This window comes from Protobothrops mucrosquamatus, unplaced genomic scaffold (assembly GCF_001527695.2).
Source record: "Protobothrops mucrosquamatus isolate PMUCROS unplaced genomic scaffold, P.Mucros_1.0 scaffold_150, whole genome shotgun sequence".
In the NCBI taxonomy this organism is placed as follows: Eukaryota; Metazoa; Chordata; class Lepidosauria; order Squamata; family Viperidae; genus Protobothrops; species Protobothrops mucrosquamatus.
In genome coordinates this window covers 107,312-134,737 of record NW_015386226.1, presented here as the reverse complement: position 1 = coordinate 134,737, position 27,426 = coordinate 107,312, and the positions used below count along the sequence as shown (strand labels likewise).

General features: G+C 42.0%; 1 protein-coding gene across 1 annotated transcript in view; it reads right to left on the bottom strand.

Moving 5' to 3' along the window:
• The window catches only part of LOC107290834 (mitotic-spindle organizing protein 2A), a 38,040-nt gene extending 30,997 nt beyond the window's left edge, over positions 1-7,043 (bottom strand). The window contains exon 1 of the mRNA XM_015819761.1: positions 6,865-7,043. Coding sequence (XP_015675247.1) covers positions 6,865-7,001 — 137 coding nt within the window. The 5' untranslated portion in view covers positions 7,002-7,043. The remainder of the gene's footprint in view (positions 1-6,864) is intronic.
• Between the last annotated feature and the right edge of the window lie 20,383 nt (positions 7,044-27,426).

The window sequence follows — 27,426 nt, the reverse complement described above, 5'->3', positions numbered from 1 at the left end:
AACCAGTCGTTAAATGCTTGACCAAGCAGTAGCAATCCCTACTCACACCGAGACAATTTCAATGTCTATTAGTTCCCAGCAGAGAGACTCAATTAGCACTTCAAACACAAAACAAGTAGTCTTGATCAACCTGGGTCTTGGCAAAGAAATCTTGTCAAAGAAATCCAACTGATTGAAGTATCATGTAACATGAATGATTGTCTGCAACAACAGGCCACTCCTACACCCCTCCTATTTATGTTCCAGCCAGGGAGGGGCTGGCTAACGTCTCCTTCTTTTCCCTGAGAGCCAGCCCATAGCCTTCTGTTGCTCTCCTCTCCTCTCTACGCATATGCGCATCTGGGATGGGCCCCATCTGTTCCTCCTCCTCCTCCTCACTCAGCTCAGGCCCTGAAAAGAGCTGCCTCTCTGCCTTCCAAAGGCTCCGATGTTAACCCAGGCTCCCCTCCCCCTCCTCATCTCCGCTGGCAGCCAATGGACCACAATACATATGTAAAAAAAACACTAACCTTTTGCTGCCACCTAGAAATTGATAGATTGAACAACTAACCCACTAAATAAGAATTAAAAAAACCAGCTGATAATATGAATGAAAAAAGAAAAAGGCAATACATAAAGTAACAAGAGCACTGTGGACACCAATTGGAGGAAGTTTTTCATACAAGGCATGGTGCTGAGCAAGATTGGTATTTCATATGAGGAGCCCTTAAAATATTGTATATTGTATGTTAAAGCTGTGAAGGAATGCAGTACAGCAAGCACTCAGAGTATGCAATGATGATGCCCAGGAGTGGCAGAAAGATTTAGGGCAATATTATTTCTTGCTGACTCTGAGATGAGAAGGTTGCACAGAAAGGCAGCTGTGTGGATCTTTTCTTAGATCTTCCTCCTTAACTGCTATATTATTTCAGAGAATCTCCCTAGTGAGAAATGACTATTGAGAGATGACTAATCATTGGTGCCAAGAGAGAACATCTTAAAATTAGTTGAGACTCCAAAACAAGTGAACAATTTCCTTTTTCGAAATAAAAGGAATCTTATAATAAAATATCACAAAGGAAACCCAGACTCTTAAAACTACCATCTCAAATGTAGATTGACCCAGGAAGGAGGGGGTGCGCCTCAGAGGAAAAACCATTTAAAGGACAAGTCAAACGGAATTCTAAAAGACCGAAGTTTTCCTGTCTCGCATTCTTCACTCCCCCTCCCCTGAGCTATTAGAGACATTCTGGAGAGAGGGAAAACCCGGACAATTAACACAAACCAGATAGAATTGAAGGAAGTAAAAGTTATTCTTTTAATTGTAGAAATGTAATGCCAATATATGAAATGGGAATGTTTTTATGTTTCCTGCCTATAAAAGTGACAGCAAATGGTAATCAGCAAAGATAATTAATCCTGACCAAATGTTTAGTATTTCCTGCCTAAAAAAATCTTACGACACAGGAATATACACCTTAATTCTGGACCCTATGTGAGAATCATAAATAAACAGGATGGCAGCAGTAGCAGATGGGTGGAAGAGGTCTGGATGACTTTTACTATAAGCTTCAAAGTACATCTATGAAGATAAAAGAGTTACTTTGATGTGACATGTATAAAATGAACAACTTGGAACCAAGAAAGGGTCCTTTCTGGAAACCCGATCCATTGGGAAGGGTCCAGAGGGCCCGTTTGCAAACGTTTCTCTCCCCTTTTCTTTTATTCTTTTATGTAATTACAAATAAACTGACTTTCTGGCAGCTTGCTTCGTTCCTATCATTTCTTCCACCTGAGCTGAAGGTCTGCCTCCCAGCTGGAGACCCGAACCAAGGAAATCTTCCAACACTAGCTTGAGGTGTGAGTATAATGTGACAAAGGTTTCAAGCCTATTTGAAGGATAAGATTTGGAAGAGAATAATATTAATGAAAAACATCTTACAATTCCCTAATCATTATCTTTGTCCACCCAAATTTTTAAAATGTTGTGAAATTAGTTTCCCATAATCCATATATAGACAAATAGTTAAATATGTTTGTTTTAAATCTCTGACCCAAGGTCAAATTGAAACAGATATTAATTCTGCTCAATCAAGATTGCCACTTTCATTCCATTTATTCAGAAGTACCTGAGCAACGAAAATACTTTTCCATTCAGTTGTAAATGTAGAAATTCAAGATAAAGGTATATAAAATTTGGAACCATGAAGAAAGAGATCCATAATTTTTACTATATGATTTAGTGATATAAATTTTAAAAATAACCCTAAGGTCTGTGTTTTGTCTCATAGTAGCTGCAAATTCTGGAGATGTGGGAATGGAGAAGAACACAATACTAATGCTTTATGTTTCAAATTTATCTTCATGGTTGAGCCTAAGGATGTGGGGACTTTATAAGAATCATATTCTAAATATTCAGAGATCACATGAGAATCTGTATCCAAACCACTGTTTTGTTTCATTACAACATAACACTGCATCTTTAATATTGCAAGCCGTATCTGGGTGAATGAGAAGATAAAGATGGAAGTTCCTATTTGGAGCTATTGCATAAACCTGCATGTCGTCGTCATCATCATCATCATCACTATCATTTTAGCCATTGCCTAGCCACTGCAGGATGAAGGTCTCTTCTGCATATTTCCAACCAATCGGTCCTGAGCTTTCTTTTGCCAATTGGGCCCACAATACTTGCTGATGCTGTTGATCCGTCTTGTTTTAGGTCTCTTTCATGGACGCTTTTTATCAAATGAGATCCTTTCTATGATTGCATTGATCCACCTGCCATCAGTTATTCTTGCTATGTGACCAGCTCATTTCCATTTGAATTCTTTTACTCCCTTGATGATATTGTACAATTTCATTTATTCTCTAATCCATGTGCAAATCTTTCTGTCTTGTCTTGTAATGCCAAGCATGTATCTTTCCATGGCTTTTTATGCCACTCGTAGCTTTTGTATCGATTGTGAGGTTAGTGTCCATGTTTCACTGGCATATGTTAGAGCAGGTTGCACACACTGATCAAAAACATTTCTCTTCAGGGGGAGCTTGTTCTTGAAAATTATGCTTAGCTTGCCGAATGCCTACCAACCACATTTAACAGGCCGTTCAATTTTCTTTATTGTATCACCTTCCATTGAGATCTATTGGCCAAGATATATGTAATGGTATACTACATCTACCGTAGTTCTTCTCCAGATATAATTTTCTTTCTTAGAAAAAATAAATTCTTAGTGAATTTATTAAACAAAACTGGTTTTTTTCAGGTTTATTTTTAAGCCAAATGTGTCTCCTGCTTTGTGCTGCTCTTATATGTGTCTTTATAGCATTTCTAGGTCTTGTGAGAAGAGAACAATATCATCTGCAAATATTAAGTGATTCTTTTGCCCAGTCTAGTTTGCAAAATACTTCTTCAAGGCAGGCTGAGAAAAAGATAGGTGATATTGTATTGCCTTGTTAGACACCTCGTTCCATGTTGATTCCCACTTTAAGATCATTAAGACAAATTGTTGCCATTGTTTTTTTATATATTGACTGTAGTAAGTTTATGTAAGCAGTGACTATGCCTTGGTTGAACAATGCATTGGCAGTAATGTATTCATCCTTAAACTGATGTCTAAATCACATGTATTCATCCTTAAACTGATGTCTAAATCTGCAATTTGCAGATTTATTGTGCACTGTTTTGGATACTAAAGGTCAAAGGTGCTTCAGAACACATAGCAGCATTCAGGTAGTACTCAACAACTCTTTAAATTACCTCTTTCACCAAAACTCTGATCCTTTGTTTCCATAGTACCAATTGACCTCAGGAAAAACAAAGTTTGATTTGAGTTGCAACAGATGCCACTTGTGTGCCTCAAACTGCCTTTTTTCTTTTGAAGCTGAAATGCAACACTAATATTTGTGTCAAAATATACTGTATCCATCTTTTTCATTCTATAATTTATGTATACATTTTCAGGCAGATTGTATATAAAAAGGATGAAAAATCAAGAGAATTACTCTTTCAGAGAAATTTTTAAACTTGGTAATTGCATAAGCTAATTGGTTCTGTCTGAAAATGTATACATGGTTCTTATGACTTAAATCATTAGAAAAAGATGTTATTTCAAAATGGTATCATTTGCATTAAAATATGTGGAATCAAATTGATCTCTCTGTATGTCATAACAGCATCAATAATGAAGACAAGCACGATCTGTTACCAAAGCTGAGGTGTGATTTGTGCAATATATAGATTCAAAATAAAAGTCAAAATATTCACTGAGAATCCGATAAAAGGAAAAAAGAATGACATTGCCATAGGTGTCTAGTACAGGCCATCCAACCAAGCAGAAGAAATAGATGAAGCTTCTGCTAATCAGTTAACTAATGTAGGAAACACACAATAGTAATGGGGGACTTTAACTATCCTGACATCAACTGGGAGACAAACTATGAAGCAGGTGGGAGATCGAACATGTTCCTTATGAGCCTAGTTGATAACTTTGTCATCCAAAACATAGAGAAGGGAACTAGAAGGTCAGCTATACTGGACTTAATTCTTATTAACAGAGGTGAAATGATAGAGGGAGTTAAAATTGCAGGAACTTTGGGTGAGAGGGATATGTCCTATTGGAATTCAATATAATGCAGACACAAGCAATATAATAAAATCAAACTACTGTCTTAGAGTAGACTTTAAAAGAGCTGATTTCAACAAATTTAGAGAGAGTTTGGGAAGGATTCCACGGATGAAAATCTTAAAGGGGAAAACAAGAAGCCTGGGAAACTCTAAAAATTGTGATTATAAAGCCCAGTCCACTACAGTATCACTGAAAAGGAAAAATAAGAAATCCAAGAAGAAATCAGCATGGATACATAAAGAATTATCTGATAAACTGAAAGACAAAAAGGATAAGTACAAAAAAATGGAAAGAGGGGACATGTAACTAAGGCAGAATACCAACAGATAGCCTGAATCTGCAAAGATGAAGTCAGGAAAGCTAAGGCTCAGAATGAAGTAAGACTTGCAATAAATGTCAAAACTGATGAAAAAATTCTTTCAAAATATATTTTAAAAAGGCAAGGAAACAATTGGGCCACTAATGGGAGAAGATGGCAAGGAAGTGAAAGGTGGCAGGGAGAAAGCAAAGCTGCTTAATTCATTCTTTGCATCTGTCTTCACACAAAAGGGAAAAATAGTCCAACCTACCAAAAGCAGAACCGTAAAAGACTAGGAATACAAATTAAAATAGGCAAGAAAATAGTAATAGAACACCTGTGCACCATAGATCAAATCACCAGGACCAGATGGATTACACCCCAGAGTTCTAAAGAAACTGGCATGTGATTTTGGAATCACTGAATCATATCTTTCAAAGATCCTGGAGAACTGGGAAACTCCCAGAGAACTGGGAAAGAGCCAATATATAAGCCAGTCAGCCTGACACCAATAGATGGGAAGATCCTGGAAAAGACTGTCAAACAACGAACACCTATAGTAGAGGCAAATAAAGTTACAAACAGAACCAACATGGGTTTGTTGGAAATAGATCATGCCAGACAAATCTTACTACATTCTTTGACAGTGAAATGCTATGGATTAATGAAATGGTATGCTATGGACATAATTTACTTGCACTTCAGTAAGGCATTTGATAAAGTAGACCACAACCTACTACTCGGTAAGATAGAAAAATGTGGGTTAAACAGCATCACCAGCAGATAGATTTGCAATTAGTTGACTGCACTCAACATGTAGTCCTCAATGGAACTACATCTACAGGGAGGGAATTATGCAGTGGGGTACCTAAAGATACCTGTCTTAGACTCAGTACTCTGCAAAGTATCTTCATAAACAATTTAGAAGGGGAACTCATCAAATTTGCAGACAAGACAAGCTGGTGGGAATAGCCCACACCTCAGAAGAGAGGATGAAGATTCAGAAGGATCTTGACAGACTAGAACACTGGCCTCTATGTAACAAAATGAAATTCAGTAATGAAAAAAATAAGGTTTTACACTTAGGCAAGAGAAAACAAATGCCACAATATTAAAAAAAGATGTTGAGAGTCTGGAAAGAGTGCATAAAAGAGCAACTAAGATGATTAGGGGACTGGAGGCTAAAACATATGAAGAATGGTTGCAGGAATTTGGTATGTCTAGTCCAGTGAAAAGGACTAGGGGGTGACATGATAGCAGTGTTCCAATATTTGAGGGGCAGCAACAAAGAAAAGGGGATCAACCTATTTTCCAAAGCACCTGAAGGCAGGAGAAGCAGCAATGGATAGAAACTAATCAAGGAAAGAGTCACCCTAGAGCTAAGGAAAAAATTCCTAACCAGTGGAACGGCTTGCCTTCAGAAGTTGTGGGTGCTCCATCACTGGAGCTTTTTAAAAAGAGACCGGACATTCATAAGGTCTCCTGCTTGAGCAGGTTGGACTAGAAGACCTCCAAGGTCCCTTCCAACTGTTATTCTATTAATCTAACTGACCCTCACCTTCAGTTCACTAATAATACCATCATATTACTACCTGGGCCCTGTACAACTCTTATTAGTTTTTATTACCCCCAGACTATATATTAAATTGTGGTCTAAGAAATAGGAACTTCAGTCCATTTTATTATACAGGCTAGGGTTATAATTGCAGGCAAAACTTAAATAGAGTGAATGGCTGACACATCTCTTCAAGAGGGTTGAGTGTTATTATCTACAAAGAAGAAAACAAATTAAATGCTTTAGCAACTATAATCTAATTGGGCGAAAAAGTGTCCCGTTACTATGTTCCATCTATTTCTTTGCGGAGAGGAAGAAAAGCGGGTGAAATACCGTAACACCTTTACAGTTCCTAATAAAGCAATGGCCACAAGCTTGCAAGACCTCGACGTCCGATCACTCACCTAAACACTTCCGGGTCAATGCCGCTCCCCGCAGCCTGCGCAAGTTCAAATAGTTCCTCTTCTTCCCCTGTAAGAAGTTTCCGCCGAGCTCGCAATCCAACAGCTGTGACCCCCTTCGGTAACCCTGCCGTGTCCATCACCGACCCGATATCCCAGAGGCGCCCTCCGGCCTCACGTTCACTTCCGCGGGCAAAGCATCTCGGGATGGCTTTTATTTAATGAGGAACTCTGGGATTCGTGGTTTCTCGGAAAGCCGGTAAATCTAAACTGTAGATTTCTCATTCGGTACTCTGAAGTTGGACTTTTCTCCTTCGGCGTCTGCTTTTCACTCATAAGCAGGATATGATCGATGGTAGCAAATGAAAAAAATAGCAACACGAAGTGCTCCATTTTCAGATCATGCCTTCTCCTCTCATTTTGTATCCTCTCCACCTAACACTGGGGCTGAAGAGCTTCGTTCGTACACTTAGGCTCTTAATGAAACCCTTGAAATTATTTTGCAGTTTGTAGTTGATTTTCCTGGGAAGTCAAAAAATACTTCTTTACTTTGATAAAGACCAGTGTGGTTGCACCCAATAGTGAGAAAAGTCGAGGTTGACGCCAGGGCATACGTATTTAAAATAAATAAGTTAAAATAAAGAACAAAGTTAAAGGTAATGAGATATCTGGTTCAAGTACTAATTTAGTTTCTAAGCTGACAAGTCCCTAGGCTAAAGTTTACAGTAGTTTCCCTCGAAAACCAAATTCTGTGGTTTTAATAAAGTTGTGAAGTGGGAGACATGCTGCTGCTGAATCAGGCATATTTGTTTAGACAAGTTCAATGAGTTCTGTAGTATTTTTCTCCTAATTACAACTCCAATCGATTACTTGTTGACCTTGTTTGCTTGCTGGTCTTTTATATCCAGTGTATCACACTGATCCAAATAATTTAGATGCTTGGATTGTTTGCAGACAAGAACAAGCTGGCGGGAATAGCCAACATCCCAGAAGATAGCGTGAAGATCCAGAAAGATCTTGTCAGACTGGGCCCTATGTAACAAAATGAAATTCAGTGGCAAAAAGAATAAGATTTTAAAGCCAATGCATAGGTACAGAATAGGTGGTACCTGGCTCAACAACAGTAACTGCGAGAGAGGTCTAAGACAGGGTTTTTCAACTTTTCACTGATTGTACCACTTTTAGGATATGGCAATATTCGAGTACCACCTAGCAAGGTGTCAAAAACTTGATGACCAAAAAAAAAAGGGAAAAAGTGATAAAGTACAGGTAATCCTCGACTTACAACAATTCGCTTAGTGACTGTTCAAAGTTACAATGGCACTAAAGTGACTTATGAGCATTTTTCACACGTATGACCGTTGTAGCATCCCCAGGATCATGTGATTTATATTTGGATGCTTGGCAACTGATTCATATTTATGATGGTCACAATGTCCCAGGGTCATGTGATCCCCTTTTGCAAACTTTTGATAAGCAAAGTCAATGGCAGGGCTGCTGGTGGCCAAGTGCTAAGGCAGGACCTCCTTCAGACCCTCCCTCCCTTTCATTCCAATCTCCCTGCCTCCTCTCTTCCTTCATGTTTCCCTCCCTCCCTCTTTCTCATTCCTAGCTCCTTCCTTCTGAAGGAAGAATTTGACCTCCCCCCATATTTTCCCTCTTCCATATATTTATCAAACAAAAAGACAGAAAAGACAAGCCGCTGAGGGAACTAGCTTAAAAAGGCGCATTCCCCTTTAAGAATTAGCTACTGGCTAGAAAGGAAAGTTAAGGAGCCGGCAGCCGGCACTTAAGGAAAAAAAACAAAAAACAAATGTAGTAAGTAGCCTTCCCAAATGGATCCATTCATAAGTAAACAAATGCTACAGGCAAAATCCATTGAGGACAAAAATACTTCAAAATCCCTTGCAGCAAAATTTACAGCTCCAGCTAACTCCTCTTCCCAACGCTGCGTCTTTTTTTCTCTCCTTCTCCTGCCCAAACTACCTCCTTTTATAGCCTCTCCTCTCTGCCCCCCTTCTTTCTCTTCCGGGTGAGCCGGAAGTGCCGATCCTGGGGCCTTTGCCTCGCCCCAGCCGTCCTGTAGCTCCTGAGGACTCTCTCATAGCAAGTCCTGTGCTGTGCCGCTTTGGCTTGTTCCCTCCCCTGCTACATTGGCTGGGCTGGGCAGGGTTGCGTACCACCTGCCAGGTGCCAATGTACCATCGGTGGTACCCATACCACTGATTGAAAAGCCCTGGTCTAGGAGTACTAGTGGATAACCACTTAAATATGAACAGCAGTAGCCACCAAAAAAACCACATTAAAATAGAATAGAGCTGGAAGGGACCTTGGAAGTCTTCTAGTCCAGCCCCCTGCTCAAGCAGGAGAACCTATACCATTTCAGACAAGTGGTAGTTCCAGTCTCTTAAAAATCTCCAGGGATAGAGTGCCCACGATTTCTGAAGGTAAGCTGTTCCACTGGTTAATTGTCCTCACTGTTAGGAAGTTTCTCCTTAATTCCAGGTTGCTTCTCTCTTTCATCAGTTTCCAACCATTGTTTCTTGTCTTGCCCTCTGGTGCTTTGGATAATAGTTTGACCCCCTCTTTGTGGCAGCCCCTCAAATACTGGAATACTGCTATAATGTCACCCCTATTTCTTCTTTTCTTCAGACTAGCCAAACCCAAGTCCTGCAGCCATTCTTCATATGTTTTAGTTTCCAGGCCTTTGATCATTTTAGTTGCACTTCTCTGAACTTCTTCCAAGGTCTCAACATCTTTTTTTGTAGTATGGTGACCAAAATTGGTTGCAGTATTCCAGGTGTGGTCTTACTAGGGTTTTATAAAGCGGTACTAATACTTCGTTTGAACTTGATTCTATGCCTCTGTTTATGCAACCCAGGATTGTATTAGCTGTTTTGGCTGCTGCTGCACACTCTGGCTCATAGTCAAGTTGTCAGAATCCAATTATATTTCATCTCTAGTTATCAGCTATGGAAAACCCCATTTCTGCCTTCTCTGGATTCTGTCATACGATGAAGGGAAGGGGGTGAACAAAGGGGCTTTATGGCCCTCACTTCCTTCAGTATACTTCAAAGGGACTGGATGTGGATACCACCAAAAGGACTAACAATAACAATTGGGGCCATTAACTTTCATATAATCCTTTCTGAAGTCTCTCCTCCCGGCAGTGAGGAAAAGGGGGTGGGAATGTAATGCCTGGAACTGTCGCTGGAAGAAGGGGGTGATGGGGTGGGGCTACTGGGGAATCCCTTAAAACCTTGAATGGGAGAGCTTGGACGCCAAGTCCTGTCTAGAATGCCTGCAACCAGTTTTCTCTTAATAAAGATGCCTGTTGGAAGAAATATTCCAAGAGTTCTGTCTTCTTAAGATGCAAAGCGAGGTGGGTCCTTACATTAGACAGGACTTGCAAAATTAGTCCACCTGGAAGGAAGACCCTTGCCAGGGGACTTTGCAAAAATTACCATGTCAGACGGGGGAGCAAGGAAGGGAGAAAACTCCCCGGAAAGGGAGCCGCTGCCCCGGCTGAAACCCTGCCAGATGTTCGGGATCTGAGAGGTCAGAGTCCTCAGGAGAAGAGGTGGTGGAGACACGGGACCACAAACCTCGGTGGTCAATGAACGTTGGAAAGAAAGGCGAGTGGGAACAGAAATCAAGAAAGGTGACCCTGAGACGGGGGGCCAAACAACCAGAATGGAAGCAGGAGATGGAGAAATCCCTGCAGGCAAGTGAAGAGGAAGAGAGCTGGGCACCGTACTCGGGCTGGATCCTAGAGAAAGCGATTGACCTAATGAAGAGAACTCTAAGCTCCCTAGGAGAGGAGAATCCTGAGCCCTACGCCCGCCCCAGCTCCTGGAGCTGCAAAAGGAGAGACACCGAAGGGGAAGTGGAACCTACAGTCCCAGGGACATCTGCTGATCCAGTAGTCCCCATCCCCCGTCGAACCACAGATGGCAATCTGAATGGAAGAGACTACCACCAAGAACGAAGGCACCAATCCATTCAAAGACGTCTGCCGTTGGAGGTGAAATTCAAAGGGGAGCCAACACGCTTGGGGGTTTTCCTAACCCAAGTCCTCAGCTACATGGAGGAATACGGGCAGGACATCCCCAGCGACAAAGCCCGTATCCGGATCGTGCAATCTGCCCCGGCCGCGCCGGCCGCAGATTGGGTGGTGAACGTGCACGACTCCAATGCCCCAGAGCTCAACGACTTCAACCGTTTTATGTCCTCCCTGAGAAGACATTTGAGGACCCCCTGGCTGATCGCAAAGCCCGCGAAAGGATAAAAACGATGAGGCAAGGCAAACGCCCGGTAGCCGAATATACGCAAGAATTCCGGGCCATTGCCAGCAAACTGAACTGGCCAGAAGACATCCTCCTTAGCCATTTCAAAGATGGACTAAATTATGACCTACATGACGCTTGCCTGCCCCGAGGGGACCCACACCAACTTGAGGAATGGTACGTCTTGGCAGAGGAAGCAGAGATCGACATATTGAAGAGGCACCGCCGAGGAAAACAATGGAGCCGCTCACCGCCTGAGCTGACACGCAAACCAGTGAAACCATTGGCCATGGCCAAGAAGCAACCGGGGTGTTTCAAGTGCGGGAAAGAAGGGCACCGAGCTGTAGAATGCCGCTCAAGAGCCAACCAACACAACCCAGACAGATCACCGGCCAATAACTCCGGAAAGTCTCCAGCTAAGCCAAAAGAACCTGCCATGAGAATGATGGAAGCTGTGGAATCCCCCACCTCTGCTCAGCAGGGGGAAAGAACCCCAGCCTACACCGCAGGGCCGGTGGACGCCTCAGACGACAGCTCGGAGGGCGAACCCCTGGTAAGTGGACGCATCGCACCCATCCTCAAGACAGTGACTATATTCATTCCCCCCATGGCCGAAGCCGTGAGGGTGAGAGCATTAATAGACTCTGGCTGCACCCGCTGCCTCATTAGCCCGACACTAGTGGGGAATCTGGGCATTCTGTCGAGGAGACTGGAACAACCAATCTCATTTGGCCAGTTAGATGGGTCCATAGCAGGGGGGGTGCCAGCTACCCTAGCCACTTTACCAATACACCTCTCCCTGGACAAACATGAGGAGGACATAACGTTTGTGGTGACCCCAGGCATGGAATGCCCAATGATCCTAGGGATGGAATGGTTCCAAAAATGGAAGCCCTGGGTGACTTGGAGGACGGCAGAAATCAAATTCCCGAAGGGGGACCCTATGGACTTAAAATCCTAAGGGGGGCTACCAGAATCAAGAACAGAAAAAGCATCCATGGGAGAGGAAAAGGGACTACCAGAAATACCAGAGGAATACAGAGACCTTGCTGAAGGTTTCAGTGAGGAGAGGGCGGATGAGCTCCCCCCCCACCGACCCACAGACTGTGCCATTGAATTCAAGCCTGGGGCAAAACTCCCGAAGCCCAGATTATACTCCATGAGCCCAAAGGAGAAGGAGGAAATGGAAAGATTCATAAAGAAAAACCTAGAAAGGGGGTTCATTGAGCCAGCCAAGCCTAAAGTGGCTGCCCCGGTCCTCTTTAGAGAGAAGAAGGACGGCTCTTTATGCTTATGTGTGGATTATAGGGCCCTGAATACAATCAGTGAAAGCAACCTATACCCTCTGCCCCTCATGAAAGACATGTTGTCACACCTCTCAAAAGGGAAATTTTTTTCTAAACTAGACCTAAGGGAAGCTTACTATCGCGTGAGAATTAAGGAAGGGGATGAATGGAAGACCGCATTTAACTGCCCCATGGGGTGCTACCAATTCAAAGTCTTGCCATTTGGATTACAAGGGGCCCCCGCAGTATTTATGCAATTAATCAATGACGTTCTAAGGGAGCACCTATTTAAGGGGGTCCTTGTTTACTTAGACGACATTCTTATCTTCACCAAATCAAAAGAGGAACATGTCAACCTAGTTAGAGCGGTTTTGAAGAAACTGCGAGCCGCCCACCTATATGCCAAACTCTCGAAATGCGAATTCCACCAGGAAAAGATAGACTACCTAGGTTATCACATATCCCCACAAGGCATTGAAATGGACCCAGAGAAGGTCATGGCAGTATTAGATTGGGCACCACCCCGCACAAGAAAGCAACTACAAAGTTTCGTGGGCTTTGCAAACTTTTACCGTCAATTCATCCCCTCATTTGCTCAGATAGCCCTGCCCCTCACTAACTTACTAAAAACAAAGGGAGCAGCCTCAGTAAAACCTAACCAACCACTAACATGGACAATGGAGTGCCAAGCAGCGTTTGAGAGATTAAAGAGGCTTTTTTCTGCTGAACCAGTACTGAGGCACCCAGACATGGATAGGCCCTTCATAATACAAGCAGATGCAAGTGATGTGGCAGTGGGGGCTGTACTATTACAAGAAAACGATGAAGGGGTATTGCAACCCTGTGCGTATACATCCAAGAAACTCACGGAAACAGAACAGCGTTGGCCCGTATGGGAGAAAGAGGCATATGGGATACATTGGTCATTACTCACGTGGTGCCAGTTCCTGGAAGGCAACAGAATTCCCTTCCAGGTGTGGACTGATCACAAGAATTTGGAAGCCCTGAAAACACCCAGGAAGCTCAACCCCAAACAAGCCTGCTGGTCCCAGCATTTCCACCAGTTCCAATTTAAACACAAACATTTGCCGGGGAGAAAGAACTTCCTGGCAGATGCACTATCTCGCATGCCCCAATATAACAGCACGCAAACGACAGACTCTAAACCGATGATGGCAGAATCACAACTGGCAGCACCAGTAACCACCAGAGCCCAAGCTAAATTAAAACCACAACTGAGCAGCCAAACTGGAATTGAATTTCGGAAAAGTTTGGAAACAGATGAATGGTTTCAGAAAAACAAAAATGTGTGCACAATGAGAGATGGGTTGCCTTGGGTAGGGGAAAAGTTATATATACCAACAACCCAAAGAGTCACATTCATGCAGCTTTGCCATGACACAAAATCAGCAGGGCATTTTGGATTTGTAAAAACATTACACTTAATTAAACGGTAATTTTGGTGGCCATCCATAAAAAAGGACATAGAAAGCTATGTGGCCAGCTGCCCAAAGTGTGCAACCGCAAAGAGGTTGCAAGGGAAATCGCCAGGACTATTACAAACAGTGGCAAATCCCTCAGCCCCCTGGAGAGAAATAGCCATGGATTTTATAGTGGAATTGCCAGAAAGCAATGGGAATACTGTTGTCTGGACGGTCACAGACTTGTTTTCCAAACAGGTACACTTTATCCCTTGCCAAAAGATTCCCACCGCAAAAGCTTTAGCGAAACTTTTCATCCAGCACATTTACAGATTGCATGGGGCACCCCAACGCATCATCTCTGATAGGGGAGTGCAATTTACGTCTGCATTTTGGAAGGAATTTTTATCCCTGTTAGGGACCACTCAGGGACTAACATCTAGCCATCTTCCACAGGGAAATGGGGGGGGGGGGGCTGAAAAAATGAACTCTGTACTTGAGCAATATTTAAGATGTTTTTTGAATTTTCAGCAGTCCGATTGGACAGACCTACTCCCTTTCGCAGAAGTTGCCTACAATAATGCAGTCCACTCCAGCACCGGTTACACTCCTTTTCAAATAGCCAATGGTCAAAGTTTTAACCCCATGCCAGAATTAACCCCAAACGAACCAACGATCCCATCACTGAAAGAATGGATGGAACAATTACAAAACACCTGGCCAATAGTTAGAAAAGCACTAGACGAAGCTAGGCAGGCATACAAAGCACAAGCCGATAAAAAAAGGATTGAGCCTACACCATTCATTATAGGGGAAATGATGTACTTATCTACAAAATACCTAAAGTCCCTACAGCCCTGTAAAAAACTTGGACCAAATTATATAGGGCCTTTTCCAATTAAAAGAATCATAAACCCAGTAACAGTAGAATTAGAATTACCCAAAAATCTCAGGCAAATACACCCAATTTTTCATTGCAGCTTGCTGAAAAGAGAGCATCAATCATCGTTACGGCCAAAAATCCCCCCCCCCACCTCCAATCATGGTGGAAGGCGAACAACACTTCGAAATAAAGGAAATCCTAGATTCTAGGAGATATCATGGAGCAACTCAGTACCTAGTATCCTGGAAACACCTCCCTGCCTCACAAAACGAGTGGGTCCATAAACGTCATGTCAGAGCACAGAAGCTATTAAAGAAGTTTCACACAGAGTATCCTAACAAACCTGACTAACTTTTATACCTGTTTTGTTTTCTTTCAGGTGGATCTATCTTATTTTTAAGGGGGCAGGATGTCAGAATCCAATTATATTTCATCTCTAGTTATCAACTATGGAAAACCCCATTTCTGCCTTCTCTGGATTCTGTCATACGATGAAGGGAAGGGGGTGAACAAAGGGGCTTTATTGCCCTCACTTCCTTCAGTATACTTCAAAGGGACTCGATGTGGATACCACCAAAAGGACTAACAATAACAATTGGGGCCATTAACTTTCATGTAATCCTTTCTGAAGTCTCTCCTCCCGGCAGTGAGGAAAAGGGGGTGGGAATGTAATGCCTGGAACTGTCGCTGGAAGAAGGGGGTGATGGGGTGGGGCTACTGGGGGATCCCTTAAAACCTTGAATGGGAGAGCTTGGACGCCAAGTCCTGTCTAGAATGCCTGCAACCAGTTTTCTCTTAATAAAGATGCCTGTTGGAAGAAATATTCCAAGAGTTCTGACTTCTTAAGATGCAAAGCGGGGTGGGTCCTTACACAAGTGATCGTCCATTAGGACTCCAAGGTCCCTCTCACAGTTGCTGTTTTTGAGCCAGCTCTTGCCTAATCTTTACTTATATCTTTGATTTTTCCTGCCTAAATATAAAACTTTGCTTTTCTCCACATTAAAACTCATTTTGTTGGATAGGGCCCATTGTTCAAATTTGTCAAGATTTTTTGGGATCCTGAGCTTGTCTTCTGGGGTGTTTGCTATTCCTGCCAGTTTAGTGTCATCTGCAAATTTGATGAGTTCTCCTTCTATTCCCTCATCTAAGTCATTATTGAAGATATTGAAGAGTACTGGGCCTAAGGCAGAGCCTTGTGGTACCCCACTGCTTACTTCTCTCCATGTGGATGTAATACCATTGAGGACTACTCACTGAATACGGTTTTCAGCCAGCTACAGATCCATCTGATGGTGTTGTTGTCTATCCCACTTTTTTCTAACTTACTAAGCAGCCGGTTGTGAATTACTTTATCAAATACCTTACTGAAGTCTAAGTAAACTATGTCCACAGCATTTCGCTGGTCTACTAATTTAGTCACTTTATCAAAGAATGAAATGATTGGTTTGGCATGATCTGTTTTTGACAAACCCGTGCTGGTTACTGGTTATAATTTTGTTTGCTTCTAATTGTTCACAGATCTGTTTTTTGATTATCTTTTCCAAGATCTTTCCAAGTATTAATGTTAGACTGATTGGTCTGTAGTTCCCTAGGTTTTTTTTTTTCCCCCTTTCTTGAAGATGGGAACCACATCAGCCCTTTTCCAATCATCAAGTACTTCCCTGGTACTCCAGGATTTTTGAAAGATATAGTATAATGGTTCTGAGATAATATCTGCCAGATCCTTCAGAATTGTGGGATGTGGGGCGGAGCTAGCTTGAATGGATGAGGGACGCTGAATTTCTGCCTTCTCCGGACCATCACAGAGAATTGATTAAGAAATATAACACCCAATTAAGGACTATGAAAATTTAAGAGATTATGAAATGTGAGTTACTTCCCTTGCTTTCCTCATGAAGTTTGGATTGTATTTGATTTGGTTTTGGACATTCTCACAGAGAAGCTCTGAATTTGGATGTTTGATTAAGAGACTTGAGAGGCTTTTGAAGGCTGATGGGGAGAGGAGGGGCCCTATGATTGAAGACTGATAGGAGAAAGAATTTGGAGAGAGTTTAAAGGAGTACAGTTGAAAAGATAATAGCTGATTTATAAGTGTACAGTGTGAAGGCCTGTTACTCCCTCCTTCCAGTCAAAGTGCTGAGATCTGGAGAAAGTGAAAATATTAAACACTTTGAAGGCATAGCCTTGATAAGGTGTGTGTAATAAAGATAGTTGCTGCCTTTGGATTTTTTTATTTCCATCATGTCGCTTTCACGGAGATAAGTTGATAAGGACAAGACAAAGGGAGGAAGTGATGTATATGGACTATAGACTGTGTAAAAATTCTTAAAAGGTTAAGAGCTCTTTTTGGTGGTTGGATGTCAAAATGCAGCCAAAGTGCAGAAAGTGTTTGGCAAAGACCCAAAGCAGGCCTTAGACCTTCAGATTTACGTCTGATTCGAGTGGAAAAAGCCTTAGAAATGGATGTGAGGAAAAAATCGCCTGAGAAGTCACTGACTCAACCAGATAAACTTGATATTCTCTTACAATAAGAGTTAAGAGAAATGAAGATAAATATAAAAGAAATGAAGACAAATATAGAGGAGGATTTGAAGCAAATAAAAGATAAAATGGACAAGATGGATGTTAGAATAACAGATCTGGTGCAACAAAATCAGGATATGACACTAAATATTACAGAAGTGAAGACTCAGATGGGAGAACATGATAAGGTGTTAAAAAGTCAGACAACTATAATGCATCAGGTGAAAAAGGATTTGATTGAGATATTTGTCAGCGCCGATCAAATTTACGTATACGTGGATATCTGGAGAAAAGTGAAGAAAATGAAGCAAAATTGATTCAAGCAGTACTGGATTGGGCTACCTCAATCCTCCCAGATGTCCCCTTTACAAGATATGATATTGATCCAATACATAGAGTCAGCCCAAAAAGATTGGGAAGAAAATTGCCGAGAGATATTGTGGTGCGACTCTGGTCATATGCAAAAAAAAGAGCAATTGATGCGCAAATTGTGAAACATGTCTATAATGTTTGGGAGGCATCAGATACATGTTTTTCCAGATTTATGCAATGAGACTTTACAATGGAGGAAAGAGATGCATCAAGTTTGTCAAATATTGAAGAAAAATAACATTAACTACAGATGGGGATATCCGGTTTTTTAAAGATTTTCTTATGGTGGAAGGTTGGAACAAAGGAGGAGGCGATGGAGAAATTAAGGGAGCACGGAATCATCAATAAAGAAGATCTATAGGAGAAAGGGAAGCTGGATGAAGCAACAGGAGTTACAAATTCTCTGTAGAGATAGTATATAAGTATTTGTAATTTTATAATATATGTTTGGGTGTAGAAATTAAGGGTAATGATGGTCAAGGGAGGTGGAGTGGACAACCAAAGTCCGTGCAGGGATGGCTTCTCTTCTCCCCCCCCCCCAGGCCTGAAGCGGCAGAGAGGAGGAAGATCTGAAGAAGGGAAGGGGACAACATATATGTTTATGGGTGGGTAAGAGGCTGTTTATGTTTTGGGTCAATATGCTTACTATGTAGTTTTAGTTTTGTAAGATTTATGTTAGAGCACATATGGAGACCAAAGGGAATATGTAATATAAGGAATAGATGGGGAAATCATTGAAGGTCGTTACATGGAATGTACATGGCTTGGGGGGAAATATAAACAAGCAAGAATTGAAAAATCAATTAACAAAGAGAAAATAGATATTGTATTTTTACAAGAAACATATCAAAAGAAAGAAGGGGTGAATGAACTTAGGTTATATTGGGCTGATGTATATGAAAAAGCATTTGATACATCAAAAGCAAGAGGTATCAATCATGGTAGCTAAAAGATGTGAATTTAAGATAAAAGCCATAAAAAGGGATGATATGGGAAGATTTCTTATAATTCAAGGCTTGATTTATGGACAAGAGGTCACTTTAGCAAATTTGTATGCACCTAATACAAATCAAAGAGAGTTTTATGATAGGGTATATAAAGAAGTAGAAGAAATAAAAAAGGTTATGTGATAATGGCAGGTGATTATAATATGGTTATGGATATAGGAATTGATAAATCTAATCCATCAAAAGCGGAAATAAAGTATAATAATACAGACTTAAGAAAATGTATTAATAGAAATAGATTAAAAGATGTTTGGAGAGAATTACATTGGCAATCAATAGAGTTATATATATTTTTCTAGTAGACATAAAAATTTTACAAGAATAGATTATATATTTGTAACATCAGAAATATCTAAAATAACAAAAGCAGAGATAAAAATAATTAAAATATCAGATCATGCAATGGTAACTACGGAAATGGAAATAGATTGTGATTATAAACAGGCAAGTAGATGGAAAATGGATTCGAGGATTTTTAAAAATAAAGAGATTTTAGAGAAAATGGAAAGAGAATTAAAAGACATATGGACTATAAATGAAGAAGGAGATAGTAATATAGGTGTAATATGGGATGCAATGAAAGCAGTGGTAAGAGGTCTAGGGATAAAATATTCTTATAATATAAAAAAACAAAAAGAAACATAAAAAGGTTGGAGGAGGAAATTAAAGAACTAGAGAGTTCTAGAAAGTAGAGAGAATAGGATTATGTTAGAATTATCAGCTAAAAGAAAAGAGTTGCAAAATATTGAGTTAGAACAGGCTCAAAAAATAGGTAATTTTATGAAAATAGTAATAAAAATTATAGAATGTTGGCTAGAGCCACACAAGTTAAAAAGGCAAAAAGCCTGATTGGAGTAATAAAGAACGAAAAGGGAGAAAGATGTAAGATGAAAGATGAGAGAAAAATTGTTGATATTTCAGAAATTTTTTGAAAAGTTATATAAAAGAAAGTTATATAAAAGTTATATAAAAGAAAGTTATATAAAAGTTATATAAAAGTTATATAAAAGAAAGTTATATAAAAGAAAGGAAATAAATTTGAATGAAAGACATATATAGAAAAGAATTTAAATTGTAAAATTCGAGCATGTGATGAAGAAATAATGGAATCACAAATAGAAGAGGAGGAGATACTGGAAGTTATTAATAAATTGAAAATAGCTAAAGCACCAGGGTTAGATGGACTAGGCGCAGAATATTATAAAAATTTTAAAGGATTATTGATGCTGAAGATGATGTTAATGTTGAATAAAATAATGGAAGGGGAAATTATTCCAAGTTCCTGGAAGCAATCTCTGATAGTATTGATAGCGAAACCTAATAAAGATCTTACAAATCCAGGATCATATAGACCAGGGGTAGGCAACCCAAAACACTCAAAGAGCCACTTGGACTTGTTTCCCACAAAAAAAAAACACTGGGAGCCGCAAAACCCTTTTGATATCTAAAATGAAGATAACACTGCATATATCCTTTTTTACCTTTATATATATATAGGGAGGGAGGGAGAGGGAGGGGAATGGAAACAAAAAGGAGAAAGAACGACCTATGCCGGGGCGAAGGGAGAACGGACACCGGGTTCGTAAGAATTCAGGAATCAACTTACATTCCCCCCCACCTCTCAGAAACAGACACACGCATAACAGCGGGGGAGCCGTATGCAGGGAAAGCAAGAATGCCTTACCATCGAAGCTGCCTAACACCCGGATAATGAATGTAATAGCACTCGAAAGGACGCGAACTCAGAAAAAGGAGCCGAACATCAAAGCAGGCAGCGTGCTCGAAGTGCGGCAGGATCAGCTGGGGCCGGTCACGCGCTCCAGGAGCCGGAAGCAGGCGTTGAATGGCTGTATATAAGTCTTTACCAGCATTTGCCTTTTTAGCCCTGATGATGTCAAGTGCACTTGACGAAAGCTTGGCGGATTAAACTCTATATAGTTTTTATAGATTTCTCTTGGTGGTCGTTTTATTTTGTAATGAATATTCCCAAGAGTCGTATTTTTGTTTTTATTTCTGAATATATATATATATTCAAAGTCAGTCAATAAACGTGAGCACCAGGGAATAAATAATTTAATAATAATAATTTAAAGATAAAAGTTCTTAAGAATATTAAAAACCTTTAAAATACAAAAGTTCTTAAGAACTTTTATCTTTAAATTATTATTATTAAATTATTTATTCCCTGGTGCTCACGTCTATTGACTGACTTTGAACATGGATATACCCGGGGATCACATTTTTAAAGTAATTTCGGATATATATATATATATATTTCTTAAAAACAATGCTAAAAACCGACAATTGATTCCTGGGAGTGTTCATGGTAAAAGCATACGAACGTAAATGAGCACCAGGAAAAACAAAACCTTTAAAAAGTTTAAAAGTTTTTAATAAATAGTGATCCAAGCTTTCGCCGGCTTTCTGCCGGCATCTTCAGGGATCCATGTCGGTCAATGGGAGGGCGCAATGGGGGGTGGGGTGGACAGTAGGAAGGGGGAGGAGGTTATGGAAAGAGAAGCAGGAGTACAGCATCGTCCCCTCATAGGGGCGATCACCCGTTCCCACGCGGCTGCTCTACAGACGTGCCAAACCCCGGTGGAGAGAGAGAGAGAGGGTGTGGGGGGGGGGAAGACCGAAGAAAGGGAGAGGCATGTCTACAGGATAAGAAACAGGCAGGAAGGAGGAGAGTGGGTGTGGGGGGAAGCGATGGTGTAGAAATAGGCACGGCTCGGGTAGACCAGCTGAACTGAGTGAGAATGGAGTTAGAATGGCCCTGCCCTCAGCCAAACAGGCGGGGAGGGGGAGCAGGACGGGAGGCAGCGGCTCCGGCGGCAGCAGCACGGCAGCATCTTCGGTCCCACCACCCCCGACCTGGCCGCCACCCCTGCCAGGACTCCGTGCTACCCGGCCTCGCCCTCTGCTCATTGATGGAGCCGCGGTGGAGGCAGCGCCCGCCCGAGCTGCCTGGGGGGCAGCAGGAGGAAGGAGAGGAAGAGGGCGAGGAAGCAGCCGCCCCAGCCGGGACTCCACGCTACCCGGCCTCGTCCTCCATCCATCAATGGAGCCATGGTGGGGGCTGGTGCCACGCGGCCCACCAGCCCCTCCGCCAGCCCAGCTGCTCTCCCCCCAGGTACCCCTCTTGCTCCGGCACTTGCCCGCCCCACCCGGGGGGCACCAGGAGGAAGAAAGGAGGAGGGTGAGGAAACCGCCGCCGCCCCAGCCGGGACTCCACGCTGCCCAGCCTCGCCCTCCGCCCGCGGTGGGGGCTGGTGCCACACGGCCTCTGCCAGCCCGGCTGCTCCCCCCAGGCACCCTTCTTGCCCCGGCGCCCGCCCGAGCCGCCTTGGGGGCAGCAGGAGGAAGAAGGGGAGGAGGAAGAGGAGGGCAAGGAAGCCAGCGCCAGCCCCTAGGAGGCAGCTCTCCTCTCCTACCTTTGCTGCATCTCCTTCCTTCCTGGCAGCCTGGACTCCGGCGTGCCTTCCCGGCCAGCGTGTCCAATGGTCGGGCTGGCTGGGGATCGCAGGGGCTGGTCTCCCTTGGGCCGTGGCTTGCGGGAGGGCTGGCCCGCTCAGCGGAGCCTCCAGAGGGCCGCTCCCAGCAGGGATCCCGGGGCTTCCCCGGGCGGCTCACGGCCATGAGGCCCTGGCTGCGCTTCTCCCAGGGGGTGGGGCACCCGGGCGCAGGGCCAATCAGGAGCCCTGCAGGAGATAAGTCCGCCTGAGAGAGAGAGAGAAGGGAAGCGAAAGTGCCTCTCTGTCTCTCTCTCTCTGCAAATGGCAGAGGAGGCTCCGGAGCCGCAGGTGATGGCTCAAAGAGCCGCATGCGGCTCCGGAGCTGTGGGTTGCCGACCCGTGATATAGACCAATGTCCCTTATTAATCAGGATGCTAAGATTTTTACAGCATTATTGACAAATAGATTGAATTGAATTTATAGAGAATTATATTAAAAATGACCAGTGTGGATTTATAAGAGGCCGACGAATGTCAGATGTAATAAGAAGAGTATTAAATTTAGGCTATTACATAAATAATCAAAAATTAAAAGCTAGTTTGTTAGCATTAGATGTTTTTAAGGCCTTTGATTGTGTGGAATGGCCTACATTGAAAATATTAATAGAGAAATTAGGCTTTGGAATTTTTTTTTAAAAAGGTGATAAATCAACTATACTCAGAGAATAAGGCAAAAATAGTCATAAATGATGGTGTTACAGAGAAAATAACCTTAAGCCGGGGAACGAGACAGGGTTGCCCTTTATCCCCAGTTTTATTTGTATTATTGATGGAGGTTTTGGTAAATGCAATTAGGAAAGATTCATTGATTGAAGGAATTGGCATATGTAAGAAAACGAAAATAAATTTATTTGCAGATGATATATTATTAACATTTCAAAATCCCATAGCTACTATAGAGAGGGTATATTCATTTGAATGAATTTGGGAAATATAGTGGATTGCAAATAAATTGGGAAAAATCAGAATTGATGTTATATAACTATAGTAAAGAAGAAATGGATGTATTGAAAGAAAAATATAAATTAAATATAATAGATAGTATCAAATATTTAGGTATTGACATCCCAAAAAATATTCAAGAATTAAAGAAGATAAATTATGAGGTTAAAGATATAAAAGATAAAATGGAAAAGTAAAATTATCATGATTTGGAAGAATTGCAGCAATAAAAATGAAAGTTTTACCAAAAATTAACTTTTTGTTTTGGATGATCCCAATTAAGTTTTCGGATCAAGAATTAAAGGAAATACAGAGATTGCTGGAGGTGTATTGCACTGAGAGCAAGAGAGCAAGAATAAGTAAAGCTTTATGGTATGAACCATTAAAAAAGGGTTGGCTGGGTCTTGCAAATGTTAGAAATTATTGGGTAGCTAATCAATTAAGGGTGGTCCCAGATATTATAGCAGATAGAGATTTATTATGGACGATATAGAATTGAAGGAATTAAGGGAAATAGGCGATCCTATAGAAACATATTGGTTTAAAAAAGATATTTAAAAAATTGTTAAGAAAATTCAAAATCCCTTTTTAAAAAAACCTGATAGAATTATGGGATAAATGGAGATATCAGTTAATGCCAGGAATTTCTCTTTTAATACCGGTAGTAGAAATGGAGAAATTCCCTAAGATTGAGCTGAAATTTAAATTTAAATTTCCCTAAATTTAAAAAATATAATACAATTAAATAATGTTTTATCAGATACTAAGTTAAATTGGTTGAATTTAATACAATTAGAGAAATGGATAAAAATGGAAGAAAAATTTGAGAAAGATAGACAGTTAACAAAATTTGAAATGATTATAAAAGAAAGTGAGGAAAATGAAGAATATATAGGTAAAGGAAGAATTGGGAAAATATACAGAATATTAACTGAACTAGAAGATCAGGCAAAAGATTTTAAATTAATCTGGGAAACAGATTTAGGAGAAATAAATGGTAAAGATTGGAAAAATATTTGGAACAGAAGAGTATATAAGAATATGTCAGTTAGAGTTAAGGAAAATGAATATAAAGTGATATGGAGGTGGTACCTAACACCACACAAATTAAATCAAATAAATGTTAAATATACAAATATTTGCTGGAGGTGCAAGAAAGAGATTGGAACATATAAACCTATGTGGTGGGATTGTGATAGCACACAAAAGATATGGGACATGGTGTTTAGGAAAATTAAAGAACTTTTGAAGGTAAATTTAGATATGTCACCGAGGATCGCATTACTGTTACTTGTGGAAAAACAAGATATAAATGAAGCAAAAAAGGAATGATTATAAATTTGATAATGGCAGCTGGATTAGTGATGGTTAAATATTGGAGATGGAATTGGGATATTCAAAGAAATGAGTGGTATAATGAAATATGGAATATGGCAATAAATGATAAATTAACAACAGAAATTAAATTTTAAAAAGAGATGATTAAAGTAAATAATTACAATGAAATATGGGATGATTTTATAAAAACAGTCTTGGTGGAAGGCAAAGGGAATAAACCTGCTCAAGGATACATGCTGTTTTGGAGGGGATAAAGGCACAATTGAAATATATTGTATATTGTTAGTTGTTATATGAGAAGAAATATAGGTAATAAAAATGGTCTCCAGGGGTATGGGTGCACTGCAGTATTTGTATTTTTTATATACATACTGTTTTTATTGAGATTTATATGTGCTATGTTTGTATTCTTTGTATTTGAATAAAAAAATAAAAAAAATAAAAAAGAACTCTGGGATGTAATCTGTTGGGTCCCGGTGATTTATATTCATCAAAGTCAGATAGTTGTTCTCTTACCATTTTCTTGCTTATTTTAATTTTTGTTTCTAGTTTATCTTTTGCAGTAGTTTTTTTGGTATGTTGGACTATAACAGTGATGGCGAACCTTTTAGACACTGAGTGCCCAAAAACCACCCTGCTCCCTGCCCTCCCCCGCCCTCCCCCCGTCCCCCCCACCTGCAGGGCCACCTACCACCTCCACAGCTTGCCGCAGCAGATCACCCAGGTGGCCCAGCAGCACCATAGCGGCCATGCCCTCTGCCCTTGCCCCGCAGCATCATCTGCGCGTGATGGGGCACGGGGGTGGAGTCTTGTCCCTGCTGCCCAGCTGCCATGTCCTTTGCTGTGCTGCTCTGCGTGGGCTGCACCCAGGGGCGACTCTCCTCCTGAGGGGCTATTGATGAGGGAGCTGTGGGGGAAGGCGGTGCTGGGTGGCGGTGCGCGTGCCCACAGAGAGGGCTCTGAGTGCCGCCTCTGGCACGCGTGCCATAGGTTCGCCACCACTGGTTCACTAAAGAGAGAAAATGGCAAGGAAATAACAAACAGTAGGGAGAAAGCAGAGCTACTTAACTCATTCTTTGCATCAATCTTCACACAAAAAGAAATTATAGTCCAACATAGCAAAAAAAAAACTAGAAAGACAAACTAGAAACAAAAAACATGATAGCAGTATTCCAGTATTTGAGGGGGTCAAACTATTCTCCAAAGGACCAGAGGGCAAGACAAGAAACAATGGTTGAAATCTGATCAAAGAGAGAAGCAACCTGGAATTAAGGAGAAACTTCCTAACAGTGAGAATAGTTAACCAGTGGAACTGCTTGCCTTCAGAAATCGTGTCCGCTCCATCACTGGAGATTTTTTTTATATACACATTTTATTGGTTTTTTTAATTTTAACATCAAAGTGCTCAGGAAAACACCGTGGTGAAAGGGTAATCAATCATAGCAAAACAAGTCATATATATATAAAACTAAAATTAATATCTTAAAAATTCCCCCCTCTATTTCCTTCAAATGATATAACAAATTTAGTTTAATCTATGTCTTCTTAAAATTCAATCAATCCACAGAATCATCCCTACTATTACATCTACATAAATCACTCCTGCTTTTAAGCTCCACTAATTTCAATTAAGATATTCCAATTAATCTTAAACAAACATATTAATAAAACTTTGGGTATCCCTTCTACAACACACATAATATTCCAAGAATAACATTCTAATATTTTCACATATATTCCATCTCTTAATTTAATACATCATTAATTAATACCCTTTCTTCTCTTATCATAGATCTCTCTAATTCTTCTGCTATTACAAAATAGTTTTCTATATAAACAGAGTAAAAAAAACAAAAAAAAGAATCATTTCGACCTGCTAAGTAAAATTTAACTCTCAACCAAATTAACTATTGTATCTAAGACAAACATATTATTACACCAATTATTATCTTACTGCTTTCATTTACTCATTTACTCAATTAGATTGTCAAATCTTCCGGCTGCAGAATATGGCGGACCTACCGGGGTTAGTCCCTTGAGGAGACGGAGGAGACGGAGCCCACGGCAGAAAACGGGGGGCCTCCTGAGAGCCGGCGACTCTGGGCTGGGATGCTGAGAGTGCGGGGCTTCGCTGGCGGCCGGTGCTGGGGGTGCCGAGGGCGTTGAGCCCGTTGGCGGCCCGCTGGCGGCCGGGCGGAAGAAGATCGGGTGGAAGATGCGGCCCGGCGGCCTAGATGCAGCCTGGCGGCCTGGCGGCTCGGCAGTGAACTCAGCCCGAGGGCAGGGTCGGAGAACTGGCGACCGGTGGGGGTTTGGGCGGCTTGGAGCGGCTCGGAACCCTGTAGGATCGAGCGGCGTTGGAGCCCTGGAGGAGCAGCGGCCGAGTGGCCGAGCGGCGGCCGAGCGGCCCGGAGGACGGGCGGCCTGGCGGCCGGACGGACTGGGAGGATCGGTGGCCGGGCCGGGCGGTCCCGGAGGATCGGGGGCTAGGCGGCCCGGAGGATTGACGACCGGGCCGGGCGGCCCTGGAGGACTGTGGCCGGGTGCTTTGGAGGATTGGCGGCCGGGCGGCCGGACGGCCGGAGGGGATCGACGGCCGGGCGGTCCTGGCGGCCATGGCGGATTGCGACCCGGCGGCCTGGAAAATCTGGATGCGGCCCGGCGGCCTGAAAAACCTGGCCTGGCCGGCGGCCTGGAAGGCCTGGAAGACCTGGAGGTGGCTTGATGGAAGAAGGGTAGGCCTTTGGCTGGATGGTGGGGGGGTGGGATGGGGGTTGGTGGGGGGAGAGGGGCTGTTTAGTCTGCCCCTGTCCCCCCCCCGCCATTGCCCATTCCACCATCCCCACCCATACCATCATTCCCACCATTCGTACCACCTCACCCCACTGTCAGGACGAACGAGAAGGACATCTACTGCTGCCATTCCCTGCCCCACCTTCCATTTGTCTCAGCCCTCTGAACTAAACCAACATCTAGGAGGACTGTTTTCCCCC